This window comes from Choristoneura fumiferana, chromosome 11 (assembly GCF_025370935.1).
Source record: "Choristoneura fumiferana chromosome 11, NRCan_CFum_1, whole genome shotgun sequence".
NCBI lineage: Eukaryota > Metazoa > Arthropoda > Insecta > Lepidoptera > Tortricidae > Choristoneura > Choristoneura fumiferana.
The window spans coordinates 5,737,723-5,756,385 of NC_133482.1; the positions used below are offsets into that span (position 1 = coordinate 5,737,723).

General features: G+C 39.3%; 1 protein-coding gene across 1 annotated transcript in view; it reads left to right on the plus strand.

Annotated features, from left to right (window-relative positions):
* Atg2 (Autophagy-related 2) overlaps window positions 1–18,663 on the plus strand; it is a 53,419-nt gene that overhangs the window by 20,817 nt on the left and 13,939 nt on the right. Inside the window, 20 exon segments of the mRNA XM_074094186.1 lie at window positions 149–303; window positions 1,042–1,197; window positions 2,624–2,709; window positions 2,950–3,104; window positions 3,976–4,148; window positions 4,463–4,574; window positions 5,022–5,183; window positions 5,901–6,075; window positions 6,445–6,545; window positions 6,816–7,021; window positions 7,672–7,795; window positions 8,480–8,628; window positions 9,444–9,625; window positions 10,644–10,794; window positions 11,166–11,350; window positions 12,049–12,233; window positions 12,759–13,023; window positions 13,777–13,972; window positions 17,238–17,345; window positions 18,069–18,325. Coding sequence (XP_073950287.1) covers window positions 149–303; window positions 1,042–1,197; window positions 2,624–2,709; window positions 2,950–3,104; window positions 3,976–4,148; window positions 4,463–4,574; window positions 5,022–5,183; window positions 5,901–6,075; window positions 6,445–6,545; window positions 6,816–7,021; window positions 7,672–7,795; window positions 8,480–8,628; window positions 9,444–9,625; window positions 10,644–10,794; window positions 11,166–11,350; window positions 12,049–12,233; window positions 12,759–13,023; window positions 13,777–13,972; window positions 17,238–17,345; window positions 18,069–18,325 — 3,283 coding nt within the window.

The window sequence follows — 18,663 nt, forward strand, 5'->3', positions numbered from 1 at the left end:
AAATGTAACGCGCATGCATGGCACGCGACGGTGACGGTTGGTTAAGAGGCGTGCTAGTGGGCATAGTCCATACTTTTCAATACAAAGAATATGTTTGCCTGATACGTTCCTAGAGACAGCCATAATTATTTTATACAATGTTTTTCAGCAATGTGCCACTTCGTCCGAACGGGAGCGCCATGCAGTGTAAGCCAATGAGGCCTGCTGATTACCAGCTGATAGAAGCTCAATTGCTTAAGAATTTCGAAAAGGGCAACGCCAAACGTAGAGCTGGCATGTATGGATGGTCTGGCCCCAGTTTAGGTAAGAAAAGTGATCTACGTTAGTAGTTAGTTGACCATCGGATAGTCAAGTGGTTAGAGAGCTTAATTATGAAGCTTGAGGTCTGGGTTTGATACCTTGTGGGGGCAGATATGTTTGTATGAATAAAGCGAATGTTTCTTCTCGGGTCTTAATATGTATTTAATCCTTAATAACGTAGAGGCGATTTAGCGACCACTTGCATTGAGTTGGAGACTGAACCTTATTTATTTCAATATACGTCACAATTTCCATTGTATTTAATTATTGAAAGTACGACTAGCTTTAAAAATATTATTTGTTAGGTATGTATTCGATAGTTGCTTTCGATTCTGTGGTAGTATGCTCCAATAAATGGGGCCTTATTAAGGGTTAAGTCAATTGTCCCATTATAATTATTTATTTAGTTTCTTATTAGTTCAAATAGCTAGAGATTTTACGTAGTAATTTTTTTTTTCTTAAAAAGTTGAATTACTATATTTTGTCTATATTTGGCAAAGACACATTTAAAAGAAACATAGCGACAGAATGGTAATGATCCAACGTTGTCACGCCAACAGACACTGCATTCATATTTCTGGGGCCCCAGTGATAAAGGGGTTAATTCTGCAGAAGTTGAACAGCTGATTTCCTTTACACATAAAATAGAAAATAGCTGTGTAATTTCTGCAGACTTAACCCCTTTTTCACTAGGGTCCCAGATTTTGGCTGTAAATTAATGTAAATTTTATTATTTCACAGAGGAGAGTGACCCTGAAGGTGACTGTTTCCACCCGATGACATTTCCTGGACAAATGGCGGAGAGTTTCTCATCCTCAGTCAGTTCAATGAGTGCCAGCATGACTTCCAGTGTAAACATTCCGAGTGTGCAGCCCCGCCTTAAAAGGAATAAAAAAGGTAAATTATTCAGTGCGGCACTTTGAGGCTAACTCGATTTGACGCTCAGTAAGTCCTTTTCTAACTATATATAAAAGGACAGTAATAGCGACATGTTCTCGGCAACTCGACGACTTATTGCGCCTTTAACACAGGGCCATTATATATGTATGCCAGGCAATCTCATTAAAGTATCCTAACAGACCATTTTAACTACATAACACAGTAACTCCTTGTTCCACCACTCTTATGTTCCTGATATCATATCATAGGAAAAGAGATCAAGTAGGTCCACTCCGACCCTTTAGTAGACTTAACTGCCTACTACGTCGCGGACGCTTAGGGTTGCCGACGTCTATTTTAGATTAATTACCTACCGACAAATAATTTTAGTACGAAAGTTAACTTAAAATTGTCTAATGTCTGTGTCTAGAGAAACCAGACAGATTCCATGCCGTTATATTATTATTATTATTATACTAAATTTATAAATATTATTTATAAATTCGCCGTAATGGTGATGGCGACTGTATACATAGTAATGTTTACCTACACAAAATACTATAACTATAATTGTTTATAGATAGGTAGGTATCTATTATTTTTATGTGTCCTTGCACGAAACTATTACACTACAATTATATACCACTAATTTACAACTTTACCTACTACAAAAAATACGTAGTACGAGTACGTGAACGTAAAAGGTGATCATCTCGCGAAGCGAGCGCAAGACGAACGAACTAAAATCGATACGTACGGCACCGACGGCAGCGCACTCTTGACTAAAGAAAACTTAATCCTCCTTAAATAATCAGTGTGTGCGTGCGGCGCGCACACATTTAAGCCGCGCGATGTACTTTGGTTCGTAGTGAGCCTACTTGTTCTCTTTTACTATGCTGATATCATAGTGCCAGATACTTATGATGCCGTCTCTGTTTATCATTGGTTTAACCCGAGACGACATCACAGGACCATAACAGGAACTTAACATAGTAGTGAATCACGGTCTAAGGGAAAAGCGCAGTGAAGTACAAGCAAAGAAAATTGTGCGTATGGCCTTTCAGTTAGTCAAAATTGAGTTCTCTTCATGAGTATTCTATTAAATAATTTTATCGATTTATCTTTGAACTAATAGAATTTCTTTGCTCACCCGCGACCTTATGATAGCTAAGTTTAAAAACACACAAATCACACAAACCCATGTATCACCACCACCACACTACACTGACGCGTTTCGTAATCAACCAGAGCTCATCTTCAGAGCAACACAATTGTATACCATACCACCAGATTATCATCGGCGAGTAGTGGTACGGATGCTCTGGTATAAACAGTGGGATGCCACTGGCTGGGTAGCATATAACTGATTATCGCAGAGATCTTGAAGGAAAACCCATGTCCAGGTGCCTATCGGCTCATATGATGAGGATCTTTATTGTTCCAGTGCCCCGTATCGACGGCGATCCAACTGCTGAAATTTCTCATATGAGCTTCAGGATAGTCTCATTATCTTGTGTTCTTCTACATAAGGTTAGTACCTTTTGCCACATATGTAGCTGAGCATGTATGTATCTTCTCACAAATATGTTTTCTATGGGCAATAATTGTTTTTTATTATTACTCCAGTGTTCAAGTAAATTCGAAAAACTAAGCCGTCATTGAGTGTGGCAGTGACAGAATTAATTCGAACATCTGTTTGCTGGATTTATCTCTATAAACACTGGAAAACTACAATAAATTCAAGTCATGAATTTGCATTATATGTTTTAGGATATTCTAGTCCCCACGCCACTGAGTTCCGACATAATATCACCGCTCAGTGCAATGAAAATGCAAGAAGCGTCAAACAAGTTCTTTGAGGGCTTAGGCGCTGCTCCAGCTACTAACCAGGCCATAGAAAATGCTGCGGGCAGAAATCATTTAAGGTTTGTTGATTATATGACATTATTATTCTTCTAGTTAAAAAAAGCGATAAGGTCTCTGTTGTACTTACAGGGATTTCACGGCAGTAGTGCCAACTAATATAATCTATAATCTATATGTTAGTCTGTAAGGTATTTATTGTATGGGCCAAGTTGCTCGAAATAAATGAATTCATTATTATTTATTATTTATATTTATTTTTATATCTCGATTAAATTATTTTTTATAATAGTTATAAAAATTAAAATACCAAAAAGTACAAACAAAATAAAAATATTATAAAAACCTACCTAGTTTGCCACCGGTAACGGGGCAGGCCCAAGCTACCGGTGGCCAGGGCCGCGGAGTGAGGAACCTTCAGAAAATGCGTGCCGTGTCCAGAAGTACCGCTTCTGTATCTGGACCTTGAGCCAACCATCTAGCGAGAGTCTCTTGAGATGTTGTCGAGACTCTTCGCTATTAGACCGTTTGCCGAAATAACTACCTATCGGGACAATGATCGTCGAGTCAACATCCCACATAGCGGTCACCTCGTGAGCCAATCAAGGTACTTGTTGAGTTCGTCCTTCTCGGCCTTCACGAAGTTTTCGTCATGTGGGATGGTGATGTCGACGAGCACTGCCTGGCTTTTGATCGATCTGTCAGCACAATATCAGGCTACAAAAGTCCTGTCCGTGATGACAGATCGATCCTAATAGAGCGTTATTATTATTATAATCACAATTAGGGTGCCTTTTCATCAGATATGTGCTATGTCCTGTTGCTTGCTATGCATGAGTTTGATATCCACCAGAAACGTCATTTAAACTGCAAATTCACCATCATCTTCAGCCAAACGTTCACTGCTGAAAAAACCATTGCATTTGTTTTCAGACTGATGGCGTCTGAAATGACATTAGACGGTATTGAGAAAGTGACCACTCTGGGCAGTCAAACCGTCTGCGAAGCCGCTATACACCGGTTGCTAGTCCAAGAGTGCTTATACCGCCAGTCTGAGGATTCCGATGAGTCAGAATGCTTCGATTTGCTGCGGTTTGAATCCAAAGGTTAGTTTTCTAATATATTTTTTTATTCTGCAGATAATTTTTTGGGCCATGTATACATTCGCTGTTTTTTTTCTTCTAAATAATTCTATAAAAAAAAACTGATACAGTATTATATTTCTCTTGTCGTTGTTTTTTCTTTGCTTGCTGTATAATTTTTTTTTTAATAAAACATGTGTTATCTTAGATTTTTAGGATTAGAGTAAGTTAGTTTTAGTTCTTTTTATTTATTTCTATTAATTATTGTATTTATTATTTGTTTGTTTATAAATAAATTTATTAGTTATCTTTTAAATAATATTGCTTGTACGTTACAGAAGAAGAAGATAGTAGGGGACGACCCGACATTAGAGTGAATTTCAAGCAATCCTCAAAATATATGCGGATATCGGGAGAAAAGAGACTGGTATACCCTACCACCGATGTTGTGTAAGTAATTAATTATTATTAAACCCTTTTTTCTATATTTTCCACCAAGGCGTTCCCGTAGTCCCCAAGGTAGGCAGCGTATCAGTTTGGTTTTCATATGGCCATGGGCCTCAGTTTCGACTTTCCACCTGGGTGGGCTGATATAATAATAAAAGAAGCTTATGTTGCCGATATGGTTGATGATCTAAATTGCTTTACGCAGCAGCACCTGGTTGTTTGGTAGAGATCCCTCATAGGGATAATTTCGCCTTTGCACGTGAATCTCAACATTTGTCAATTGTGTTTATATCAATTTTCATATTTGCACTCGTACAACAATGATTTAACATGAAACCTCTGTATCACTACGTACGCATCGGCGACTTTCGTTTGTGGAACCATACAAGGGACATATTTTCAGAATTTGAATTTTCTTTCTAGATCTTAATTTTTTTTGACATATTTCAGAGTGAAATGTATGCCATGCCACGTGGATGTAGAATTGACATTGATAGAGAGAATGGCAGCTACATTCTTCAACGGGCCGAACAGCACAGCGCCTCCGCCAAGCAATACACGGAACCAGTTCAACTGCACGCTGCAGTGTCCGGACTTAAACGCTACATTAAGGTAATGAATGTTAATTGAGAAAAAAAAACACACGGACAACAAATAGGTCCGCCAGAAAGTACAGACACAAAGGTTAACTGGAAGAGAACCCTTTAAGGGATAAGTTCGAATTTTAACATCTTATTATCCTGTTTTATGTACAATAAAGAGTTTTACAATACAATACAATCAACGTTATAGTAATCCTAACGCGATTGCATAAGTCTGTACAAACTAGCTTTACTACGTATATTAGTTAGGTTTTCGTCGATTAAAGTTATGTACAAATAAAGGAACAAAATGTAACTAATTCTTTCGAGATACAAGGTATAATTCATACTGCCTTCTTATACGATGCATAATGCATACAAAATTTCATCAAAATCGATTCAATAGTTAAGGCGTGAAAGCGATTTAATAAAATTATATCATCATAATGAATACGTATACTTTTAATGGCGGGATGCCACAATAGAGAGATCTTACTGATAAATGTTTTCGTACTATTGTTGAACCGACAACCGCTGGAGTAAACGAGTTCTAGACTCGAGACCGCGTCTCGGCAAACGTAGTGTGTCCGGCCAGGTGGTGTGACGATCTGCGAAAGGCTACTGGTAGAAGCTGCCTGTAGACGATGACAGGGCGCAGTGGCGCTCATTGGGGGAGGCCTATGTCCAGTTGCCCAGCAGTGAACTGCTACAGGATGATGATGATGTTAGATCTGATCATTCCTTTCAGATTCCCAATAGCAGACCTTCGGCCAAACATCAACCGCGAAATACGTCGCGTACGACCAGACTACCTAGTCTTCAAATTACAGAAAGCCAACATCAACTCCCAACAATCGCCCAGCGCTCGGCCTATGCCCACGACAGTTACTATCAAATGTACGAGCCTGGATTTATACTATTATGTAAGTACTAGGTTTTGCCCGCAGCTTCACCCGCATGGAATTCGGTAATCGCGCGCCCCTTTGGAACTGTGCCTTTTTCGGGATAAAAAGTAGCCTATGTCACTCTCTGGCCTATAAGCTATCTCTATGCCTAAAATCGCGTCGATCCGTCGCTCCGTTTCCTCGTGAAAGACATACAAACATACAAACACACACTTTCACATTTATATTATTAGTAAGTAAGTATGGATTGGAAAGAGACCTCACAATTTTTAGGTCGGAACCCCCGCGCTTTATTTGTCATTCACTCTACACGACATATTGTAAATCATAATTATATATTTACAGCTGATGATTTAAGATTTTTGAAATTTTATATTTATTTCAAAGGAGCACGGAAATTCATCAGGCACCCACATTGCTAGGTCTACAATAGATGAAGCGTTCGTTGGAGATATCCTCAGAGGCGATAACACAGCGCCCTTGCCGACGTAAGTTGTCTTTCTTTAAAAAAAAAAAATTGTAGCAGCCCGTAGATTCCGTTTGCACGCAATCAGTTGAGTATTTCTAATTTACTGTTCAAAACGATTGTTATGTAAGTTATTAAAGGGCTTACTTTGGAAAGAGTGACTTTATATATTTTGCAGAATATAATGAAACTGGCAAGGCGCCGATCGTTGAAGTATATTGCAAGATTCCAAAAAATAGAACCTGATGTGAAAGGCTTTAGTTCAGTTCTATATTTAACAAACTCTTTACAGAATAACGTTAACCTTCAAGCCAAACAAGGCCCCTAAGGGCCCGTTCGACTCTCTTCACGATGACTCCGCGTTCGAGCCTGCTACCGCAAACCCTATGACCACATCCATGTACATAATGAACAACCTGCATAGTTCGCAACCCAGCCCTTTCAGCGGGAAAAAAACTGCCCATCAGAGTATCACCAAACACGAGGGCAGTCCTCACGGTGAGCTTTTTTCTATGGACAGGGAGGAGGGAAAACGTGAAAGTGGGCTACTTGATGGTAAGCAACCCCGTCACCCGCAAAACCAACCAATCCAAGACAGTCACTATCGTCAACACCGCTGGCGCCAGTTGATTTCACTTCAACTTATTAGATACTAGCTGTTGCTTGCTGGCTTTGCCCCCGTTCCAGTCTTTTTATTTTATTTTGTATAACGCAAATCTTGTCCTGACAATAAAGAACATAACAAAAAAAATATCCAATTCAATGTCGTTCACAAGTTATGAGCTACGAGATAGATAGATTAAAATGCGATTCTCTCATATTATTAATGGTAATACAAAACTTTGATGTCACTTGTTAACTAAGTCTATTGATTAACTATTAATATGTTTTAACCCTTCTAAAAATAAAACTTGAAATTTATTTTTAATAAACCGTGTTAAAATGAAATGGATATTATCCAAAACCCTATACCATCCTCCCATTACGTCTTCCGAGACGCAATCTCTTTTGGCAATTGCTCTCTTTATATTTAACTGTTATACAGTCATGTTAATTGTTTGAGTTTTTGAAAAGCGATGATGTCGATAGTACTCAATTGATTAAACTATCAAAAGTGTTTAATATTCAACAAGCGCTATGGTTTACAGGTCAAGATGAGGAGCTAATAGTTCCCGGAACTGAGGAAGAAATGTCTGACTTCAGCACAAGTGCCATAGAAAATTCTGCCATTCATCTTGATTTCAATCTGCCCATACTCAGTTTGCAGCTGGAGTAAGTATCATACGTACAGACTTGTTTTCCCGTAATCTCATTCATTACGGTTTATATACATACGTCCTACTGCAGGACACAGGCCTTCTCAGAATCTCAGTGGGTATTGGGAACTTTTATCTATATTAAGTACTAGTGCTTTGCACACGTAAATCATGAGGTCTGTAAACCATTGAAATTCCGGGTTTTTAAAAATTCCCTTGGGAATTCCCGAAAATTGAATCGTTGTTTTCATTGACGTTACATTAAAAACAATCATAGTCAAATGTCATGTCTCTAAGCCCAGCGGTTGTTGTTTCGAGATTTTATGCCTATCCCGTGGGAATATCGAAATAAAAAGTAGGCTATGTTTTATTCCAGACGTCTAGCTACCTCCATACCAAATTTCATGACTCTTAGTCCAGCGGTTGTTATTTAGAGATTTTATCCCTATCCCGTGGGAATATCGGGATAAAAAGTATTCTATGTTTTAATCCAGGTTATAAACTAACTTTTTGCCAGCCAAATTTCATCCAAATCATCATCATCATCATTTCATTTCATTTATCTAGAACAGTATATTTATCCGTTGCCTAGTACCCATTGAGGCTAGATCAATTGGCATTTCTCCTCATTGGTATTGCTCCTTACAAGGAATAAATTCAACTCATTTCCATATTTTTACACATGTCTACATCTCTTCAGATCAAAACAACTTTACGAGATAATATACAACCGCATCAACTCTGACTTGTTGCTGTGGGAGCCTCAGATAGAGGACGCGTTAGAGATCAGCCCCCTCATGTACACGACTATATACCCGGCCTTCGGGATGTGCAAAGGAACTGGATATGGTAAGTGTGACTTGGGTCCGGCTACACGCTCAAATTCCAATTTGCACAAGCAAGCATGTACTTTAAGACGGCAAAACGGTATACCGCACAAATGGCTTTTGGACGCCATACATTTTTTGCGCCAATTTTTGCACAAGCCGTTTGCGCATGCGAGCCGCTACGTGTAGCCGGGCCTATTCAGTATCCTTAATTTTCGAAGCTAAAGATCAGTTTTCTTTTTCTTTTTCATATGAATCTTCAGGAAAACGAAAATCGACGTGTCCCGAGCGACATTAACGTTATGGTAGTACTGTAACCCCCTGTTTCACCAGCAATTGATTAAATTTATCCGTCAAATAAAATTAATCAATGGGTGGTGAAACAGCCCCTAAATCTTTGATTGTATATAATAATTAATTCTAGCTTGTATGCTGAACTAATAGCCAACTAGCTCCTAAGTCTGATGACTGTCCTAAATGGGGCTTCTTTTATTTTGGTACAGCGATGCTTAGTACCCAAAGCACTTGGCGGCTATTACACATGGGGTTATTCCCACCTGTTACCACCAATTTGTTACCAGTGGTAACAGGTGGGAAAATGTTTCCCATATTTTACCAGTGGTAACTAATGGGAATAAAAATTTCTAACTGTTACCACTAAACTACTTGGTGGTAGCCACCAATTGCTTTAGTGGTAACAAATGGGAAACACCCAGTTGTTACCATCGAGTACTTAGTGGCAAAAGATGGGAAAAAAAATCCCAGATGTTACCACTGCTAACAAATTGGTGGTAACAGGTGGAAATAACCCAACACTTGCATTATATTTGTCTTTAGATTCCGATTCCGGAAGCACGTCGTCAGAAGAAGAAAACCTGTATTATTCGACATATGACAATAAACTGAAGAAAGGGATAGGCGCTGCCAAACCGAACGTGTTCGAAAAGAAGGAGACGCACAACTTCTGTCTCAGTTTCAACGTTGGCAAGGGCTTGTTGACTATCTACGCGCCTGTGAGGGTAAGTGAGATTATAACTAATCGTAACTTTTTATGATCAAATTAATATTTACCACATTATTTTTTATCGGATACATTTTGGTGTGTGTGCGGGGAATTAATTACTCGTACATGATTTAATTCTTTCATATCCATTTTATAACTCCCACAATCAAATTATGTAGATAATGTAGTGTAAGCAAAATCAAATAAAAATCTTACGGTGTTAACCACTCTATATCACATAGCATCTCTCGATGCGATCTTCCTCAATACTGTCTTGATGGGTACTGAGGCTGACTGAAATAGCATGACACACACGAACATTTCCGAGAAGATACGATGGGAATGGATTATTCATGGGTCAATCAAACTTTTACGTGCTGTTGTTCAGTCTCGTAAATCAGAGGCCGTATTGCCTAACGTTACTGACGCAACGATACGCAATACAAATACATTTCCAGATTAGACAGAGAAAGACATACTGCATGTGACGTCACACGCCAGTACCGCCATACTTGCTGCATAGAGAAAAGCGTTTGAGAAAGAGACAGGTATATAGATTTTCAAAAATCACTATAAATCCAATTATCAACCGATTTAAATTTTCTCTTCGCTAAGCATATCTGTTTATTTAATTTCATAATTATATAAGATATGGCTAATCAGGAGTTGTCAAATACCGTATTTATATTAGTTGTGAATGTATTTTGCCATGAAGGAATTGCCACAACTCCTTACTTTTAGTGGCTTGGGGTACAAAGCCAGTTGTGGCAATTCCTTCATGGCTAAATACATTCACAACTAAAATCGTACTTTTTATAAATAACTCAGGAGATGTTACCATGCCAAAAAGCTGTACTAAAACGTTGATTGACCCCACTACATCTGTAAGATATATTGGTAAGGACGAGGGCCAGTGTTTGAAGAACTGACGATCGAGCGCAATGGTGAACTATAGGAGAGGCAGTCCAGCAGTGGACTAACAAAGACTGATCTCATACTGACTGAGACTGATGCTCATAAAAATTCTTCAACAGGACTCTAACAAACACGTGGTGCCCGGCCAGATGGGGGAGTTGGTGCTTGAAGCACACAAGCTTACCTTGTGTGAAGTGAGCGGCCTAGAAGGACGGCCTAAGACCGCGCAGTTGTGCCTACGTGCGGGAAAAGTTACGCTGTATCATGAAGGTAAGTCGAAAGTATATTAGCAAGCCAAAATGACGCTTCGCTTAGGCATGGCGTAATAGTAACAAAACAACTAAAGTGCGGTCGCGGAGCACGAAGAATTTGGCGCAATGACCTCCACTACTTGTCTCTGTCACTCGCTCGTGAATATTTGACGTCGCATTCGTACAAATTCATCTGTGTGAGCGTTTAATTAATGAATTCCTATGGGAATTTCGTAAAATCCCAGAATTTCGGTTTGAACTGCTGGTTCTAATGGTTTAAAAGCCAGTAAACATCAGTATTAAATAAATCTATTGTCATTTAAGAAAAAAAATGCCCTTCATGATCTAATTTAAGTTTCCGCTATGTATGTTTTATTTTACCAATTCTAGCTCTCCTAACAATCCCGTCCGAGAAGCCCGGCTTACGGCTATTCGGCAAGACACTACCTCCGCATCTGAAGAGTACCATCTATCCTTCCGGCAAAGGAGTTGCCATAAAAGAACGTCTACATACCAAAGATATGTTCTCTATGGCACTGAAGGTGGAGCCTGATTCGGAAACACCTGGGCTGAAGGTAACTATGAAATGATCGCAATTACAATTGTTATCAACATGGTAAAATGCACTTCTTTATAAACAGCTGTTGCATTTATGTTAATTTTATACGTTAGGACTCGAGAAAAAAACACATATTCGCGCAGGTACTGTAATCTCCATTTATTGAGCAGAATACGTAATCATAGTCAATTTGAATAAGATTAACGTCACGTTTGTGCATTGGTTTAATAACTAAATGAGCCAATCGCAAGCCAGACTACCGACGCCATCTAGCGATAACCTGTCAATGTAATGGTTTTAGCTTGCCAGCTTTGTTTGTACCCAACATTAAATTTACTAAGGCGACGCAGTTTGGATTACACGTGCGTTACACCTAGTTTGACGCATGTCTCCAACACGACCTTTGAATTGCCGATCGAAGCCGCGTTTATAGTTTGGTTATTCTATACACGCTGAAGCGCGAAACACGAAGGACGGATGCGGGTCGGGGGCGGCTCGGAACGGGGGTGCAGCGGGCCTATTTGCGTGCCTATAATGAACAACATCACACCGATGGCGGGCGCGAAGCGGATTGTGCGCGGGCGCCGTGGTGTGATGTTGTTCATATACAGCCCCGCAGATAGGCCGGCAGTACTCGCGACCCGACCCGCTCCCGACCAGCTGCCGTCCTCTGCGTGTTTTGCGCTTGACGTGTCACATTCACGTCTTCCACAGACCATTTGCATAGCGCTGGGGCTTGAGCAAGCGACACTCCGGCACCGCGGCGACAAGGGTATCGCCTGGCTGTCACAACTGATGGACGTGCTGGATGTACTGGACTATCCTGTGCCCGGGTATACGCCCGCCACGGTGCTGTCTGAACTGCACGTGCATATATCTGACTGCGCTGTCGATTACAGGTTGAGATAGAATTTTTCTCTTCTCATGCTCGTAAACTTAATATTTTTTGCTGCTTCTAGGCGAAATAAAATTCCTTTTTACGCTCTAGTGCATAAAGTAAAATCTTCGTCTAAAACCAAGGCAATCAGCAGGGCTACTACGAAACTCGAAACTCGAAGTTCGTATCGTACCGTCCCTCTCGCTCTCGTATTAAATAGTATAAGTGTCAGAGGGACCGCACGACACGAACTTCGTAACTTATATTAATAAATCAACAAAGTAAATAATATATGAGATAGCAATGCATGAAAAATAAAAGGTAACTAGTAAGTGAACAATGTTTCCACTGTTGCTATTTAATCTCCTCGCAATCAAAGTGAAAATCAGAGTGTAAAACTCGAGCATTAAACCCATTTTCCCCTCGACGTGTCTATCCACCCTCGCTGTACCAGCTCGGGTTGCGATGAACGTCTCTGGTAAAATGACTCGTTTTATGCTCTTGTTGTATAATCTACTATTTTTTACAAACGGCACAATCCTTTCAGACCGCTGTATCTACCCATTCGTACAGTCATCACGCTTGGCAACTTCAGCGTTTCAAGCAACATAATACCCGAGACGAACACATCAAGTCTCCGCTTCCTAGCTCAGGAGTGCACTCTGTTCTTGGCCCATCTGAACACTCCCAAACCGGGCGCGGCGGTCCCACAAGACGATGACAAGTTGCCTGACGTACATAAAGATTATGTGTGTGTTGTGGATGTGGGGTTATTCGAACTGTCGCTGAGGATGGAGGACAAAGTTAATGGTGTAAGTACTTTGTTAAGACATGTAACAGCCCGGCTTACAAAGCACGGGAGTTACCTTAAGCTTTGGATCACATTTTTCTACCACTTTTTGTGAAGAAATTCCGCGTCCGGACTGTATCGACTATTAAGCAGGATTACAGGGTTTTTCTTTGAGGTTGAGTCGCCTTAAGGGCCAACTAGGTCCTTTCTTTTGTTTACTTGTTTTTAGGTTTTAAATTTTATATAATAATAATAATAATACATTCATTTATTTCGGGCAACTTGGCCCATACAATAAATACCTTACAGACTAACATACATATTTATAATCAATAATATTTAAAACTAATTTGGTGACAAAACGGCGTGACCCCGTTGAGTCACCGTCCCCGACGTCGCTATCATCTGCGGCATGGTGCCCCGAAACCGCCGGAACACGACATATATGATTATATGAGGTGCTATACCTATAGGAGATGGATGGGGGTGTGCAGTGGGGAAAAATCCATTATGGACAGCTAGGAAGGGAGGTCCCAACGTCTCAAACTCCCGAGCTTAGCATTTACGGGTTTGAGTTCGCTGTGTAACTACTTCCATCTCACTATAACATGTAACCACGTTCCACAGCCATGGTTGGCCCAATATTGTTAAAATGGAAACTATACGGCCTCTGACGGAAATTCGCAGCGGCCTTTAAATCGGTTGTTATCATTCCATTCTTAGCCGCAATTCTGTTCTTGTTATGTTATTGAGGCTGACATTCAAATCCCTTCAGCAATCCAAAGACCAGCCTCAGGTAGACCTGAGTGCGTCCAACAACATGGTGACACTGTACACGTGCTGGGACTCCGCATCGGCGCTGTGCCGACTGTTGACTTACGCGGCCTCTGATGGGGACTCACAGCCGCCCTTCGACCGGTCCTCGCGGCATACCAGCATCTGTTCCGACCAGCCGCTGGAGCCTTTAGTTGGTGAGTAAATAAATATCATGGGACAATTGACACCAATTGACCTAGTCCCAAATTAAGCAAAGCTATGTTATAAAAACTAATTAGTAATCTCTTGAACTCTTTAATACGCTTACTAGAGGTGGTTGAAATTCGACTTGCAAGATTTGACCTTCAAGATCCAACCAGCAACAGTTTAAAGAACAAACAAGGCAGCAACTAAAACCTTATAAATAGACATACCTATTATACCGAGTAAGATTGTCAATGATTTCGATTGATGATCTATTTAAGTATTTATCTAATTAAGGCGCTGTACGTAGTGAAAACTACAATTTTAGAAAATATTAAAATATACTTACACAATACTTACAACTGCAATTTTTTTATATGTATATTTTCAGTCTATTAGCTAGTTTTTGACTTCATCAAAAACACGATTGCTGACAAAAACCTCGATAGATTATTTTTTTGAAAAAGAGCCTTCATTTACACGTTAAACCAAATATTATGAAAACTATTATGAATATCAATACAAAATTTGCTTTATTAAATAGTTTTTTAGTAGATTTAGATTTATGCTTCATAGATTTTCAATAGGTTGAGTACATCAATCATACCAATTTATTTCGTCTTTGGCAAAATAAAACGGTTCTAGCGCGCGGCGGCGGCCAAGTATTCCCAGTCGCCAGTACACGCGTGTACGTAGTCGACGACGGACCTGTGCACATTTTTCTAACGCGCTAGTACTACTTTTGAGAGCAAATAATATGAGTAATCGCAGTATTAAAAAAGTAAGCGAAAGAGGAACGCATAAGTGAACTCAGAGCACATATGAGAAGCATTAGAGTACCTAAACGGTAAGTACCTACCACACACTAATCGACCGGCCGGAGTCGGGCTGAGTCAGCAGGGCTACTACGAAACTCCAAACTCAAAGTTCGTGTCGTGCGGTCCCTCTCGCTCTCGTACTAAATAGTATAAGTGTCAGAGGGACCGCAACCCACGAACTTCGAGTTTCGTAGTAGCCCTGCTGAGCGGATTTCACATTCGTACTACGACCGCAAGCTGGTTGGCGCGGGCCTCGGCTGCTCACGGACGCGGACGGCTTCGTCCAGATTCTACCGCGACTGCCATACAAATTGTAGGCACGTTGTATAACCTATACTACTCACGGCGAACATGCGGCGAACCTTGCGGCTACTACGAAACTCGAAACTCGAAGTTCGTATCGTACCGTCCCTCTCGCTCTCGTATTAAATAGTATAAGTGTCAGAGGGACCGCACGACACGAACTTCTAGTTTCGAGTTTCGTAGTAGCCCTGCTTGATCCTTTTGACAGTTTCACTGACATTTCTGATAGTATATGCAACAGTTTCGATCTAAGTTTAGATTTTCTCATTTTTGCAGGCAAAGGTAATATCTTGCATTCAGCCAAGTTATTTAACATAAATTATTTAGTATAGAACATTTTATAAAAAAATTTTTTTGTTAAAAAAGTACTAAATTTCCCTGTCCCACGTCGATTGCTCTACAAAACTAAGGCAGTTTTTTCGAAAATGGCATTCCTAAAAATCAACGATGGGCAACTATTCATAGTTTGATATATATTTAATGATATTCTTTGAACATTTTCCATTTAAAACCATTACAAGTATTTTAAATTAATAAAATTATTCTGAGACGTAAATTGAACTTTGTGGAATTCTCCATTCCGAAACCGCTATTTGGGAATAAACTGTAAATATTATTTCCACTATTTGTTGGCATATTATTCAATCTGGCTACACTAAGCTAAAAATTAAATAACCGCCTTATTCCGTTGGCCAATTTCCGACAAGGACTCATCGTTGCACTACGTTTGCTGCGGTAACATTTTGTGATTCCACAATCCGAAACCAAATTTCTGGTAAACTTATAATAAATCATTTGTATATATTTTATTAGTGTATCAATTATGTATTCAAAAAGCAAGTTTTCGCTCTTTGAACTTGGTTTAAAGTTTATTTAATTTAATATTTAATTAAAACCAACCACAAGTAGTGCTCCGTTACTTCCATTCTGAAACCCAAACGCCAGTTTCGTAAAAGTGGAACGAAAAAAGTAACGGAATAGGAGTATAAAGCTGCATACAAAATGGTGGTTTTAATAATTTAGTTGAAAAAATTAGGTATTCATTGTTTTGTGCTAGTTTAATTTAATAGCCACGAATGAAGTAAAACGTGGTTTTTAGGACCCCTAAATGATTATTTACGCAGACGTGGATTGCTTCTTGACAAGAAGTAAATTAATTTCGCTAGCACCATCAACGTGGCCATGGATTTTTAGATTTTATATATCTTAAATACAATACATTTTAGTAAGGTTTGTGTCATTGTTGTGAAAGAGACTTAAGAATTTATTCCTTTACCAATATATTTCTTTCCGTGACTGTCCCACACAAGAAATATTTTTATATGCAAAAATATAATATAATTTGTTAATTAAGCTACTTTTTGATTATTTGATAAAATGCTGTTGGGTTTTGTTATTTACATAATAATTGATCTCATTAGATAAACCTGTTAAATAATTGTTTGTGGAGAAAAGTTTGATTAATTTTATCCTAAGAGTAACGTAATGGAAGTATAAGTATCTCTAGAAAAAAAATGTGTACATTCGATGTCCAACTAAGAATGTAAATCAGTAATTTACTCTTTAACCAATGTTTATAAATTAATTAGATAATTGTAATCCTATTATTTTATTATTTATCACTGTGACAAGTTGGTCACGGAATGGAGCGCTTGCATCTCTCCTACTTTGGAAATATTTTTTAACCCATTCCAAATAACTATTTAAAGATATAAATTACGTTTGTATAAATTTATATATCAGGGCATCCGTAAAAAATATTTAAATTAATTTACAGCGAGATTGATTTTGAACCCATGATTTTTCGGTGTGTACAACTTTTTATGAAATGGCCCAAATAATTTGTTTATTACCAAGACTATTCATATTAAACGAAGATTTTCTTAATTAAACCAAATAAATGTGTAATTATAATTTTAAGGAAAAATCCGGAATTCACATTAATCAGAATACGGATACAAACAGAATAAGGCCGTCAACGGGCTGCGTGACAGACGCGCGAGCCGCCCCGCATTCGCCTCCACCGCGTCGTCTGCTTCACCCCTCAAATACCGAAAATTCTTCTATAAGCGCGCCTTAAAGTATGATATTAGTGAAACATATTCCAAGCGATGCTGCAAAATAAGTGTCATATCCTTTATTTTGTACTTTCAAGGACTTGAAGACCGACCCATGGAGGAAATAAGGGAGTTATCGCCAGGCGAAATTCAGCAGATTAATGATTTGATGGCCGAAGCAATGAAGGAAAGCCCTAATACTACGCGTAAGTATTTACTAAGGGGCCAACCACGTCTAAGTTTGTTAAAAAAAACCGGCCTAGAGCATGTCGGACACGCCCGAAATAGGGTTCCGTAGCCATAACGAAAACATTAAGTAATATTTTTCTAAGGATTTCGTATTTTATACGGAATCTTCCAAGTTTAGGTATATTTTATACCTTAGGCTGCTATTTACTCATAAACTACTAAAAATTCTCAATCAAACTTAGCCGTTATAGTTTTCCTTGAAAGTTTGATATACTTACTACCATCCTGATTTTTTTTTAATTTTTACACCCACCGGTTTAGATTTTAGAGGGGGGACGCTAGACTTTAATGAAAATTTGCACTTTAAAGTTGAATATTTCGCAAACAAATCACTGAATCGAAAAATCCTCTTTGCAAACCCCTAATGGTTTTAAAAGACCTATCCAACAATACCCCACACCATAGGGTAGGATGAGAAAAAAAAATCACCCCCACTTTACGTCTATGGGAGGTACCTTAACTGTACCATTTTGTCGGCATTATTTACTTATATATCCGTGCAAAATTACAGCTTTCTAGCATTGATGGTCTCTGAGCAAAGCCGCGGACGGACAGACAGACAGACAAACAGACATGGCGAAACTACACATCATCGTACATCTTTGGTGCAAACGCAGGGACACGGCACGTACTCTGCGCTCTGATAACTTTCCATATTTAGATATTGACGTATATTCCAGTTGAAGAAGACGATCTAAACAGCTCTACGGAAAAAGAAGGCGTTGAAATATTCTTCTTCCCCGACGAGTCCAACTCGAAGCGTCAACCCTCTGAATCCGTAGACAACGAGGAGTCGAAGTCATTGGATTACGACGAGTTCCGACCGGCAGTGCCCGAGGATATGCTGGAAGCGAAACCGACTGTAGTAGTCACGAAGGACTTGGGAGATCCCACATCGACGCCTAAACCTACACCAAAGAAGTCTAAACGGAAAAAGGTAAGGGTTAAAACATATCCTACTAATATTATAAGTGTGAAAGTTTGTCAGTGAGTGAGTGAGTATGTTTGTTACTTCTTTCTCGCTGAAACGGCTGGATGGCCTTGGATGAAATTTGGCAAAAAGTTAGTTTATAACCTGGATTAAAACATAGGATACTTTTTATCTCGATATTCCCACGGGATAGGGATAAAATCTCGAACTAATAACCGCTGAGTTTAGAGTCATGAAATTTGGTATGTAGATAGCAAGACATCTGGAATAACACATAGGCTACTTTTTATCCCGATATTCCCACGGGATAGGGATAAAATCTCGAAACAACAACCGCTGGGCTT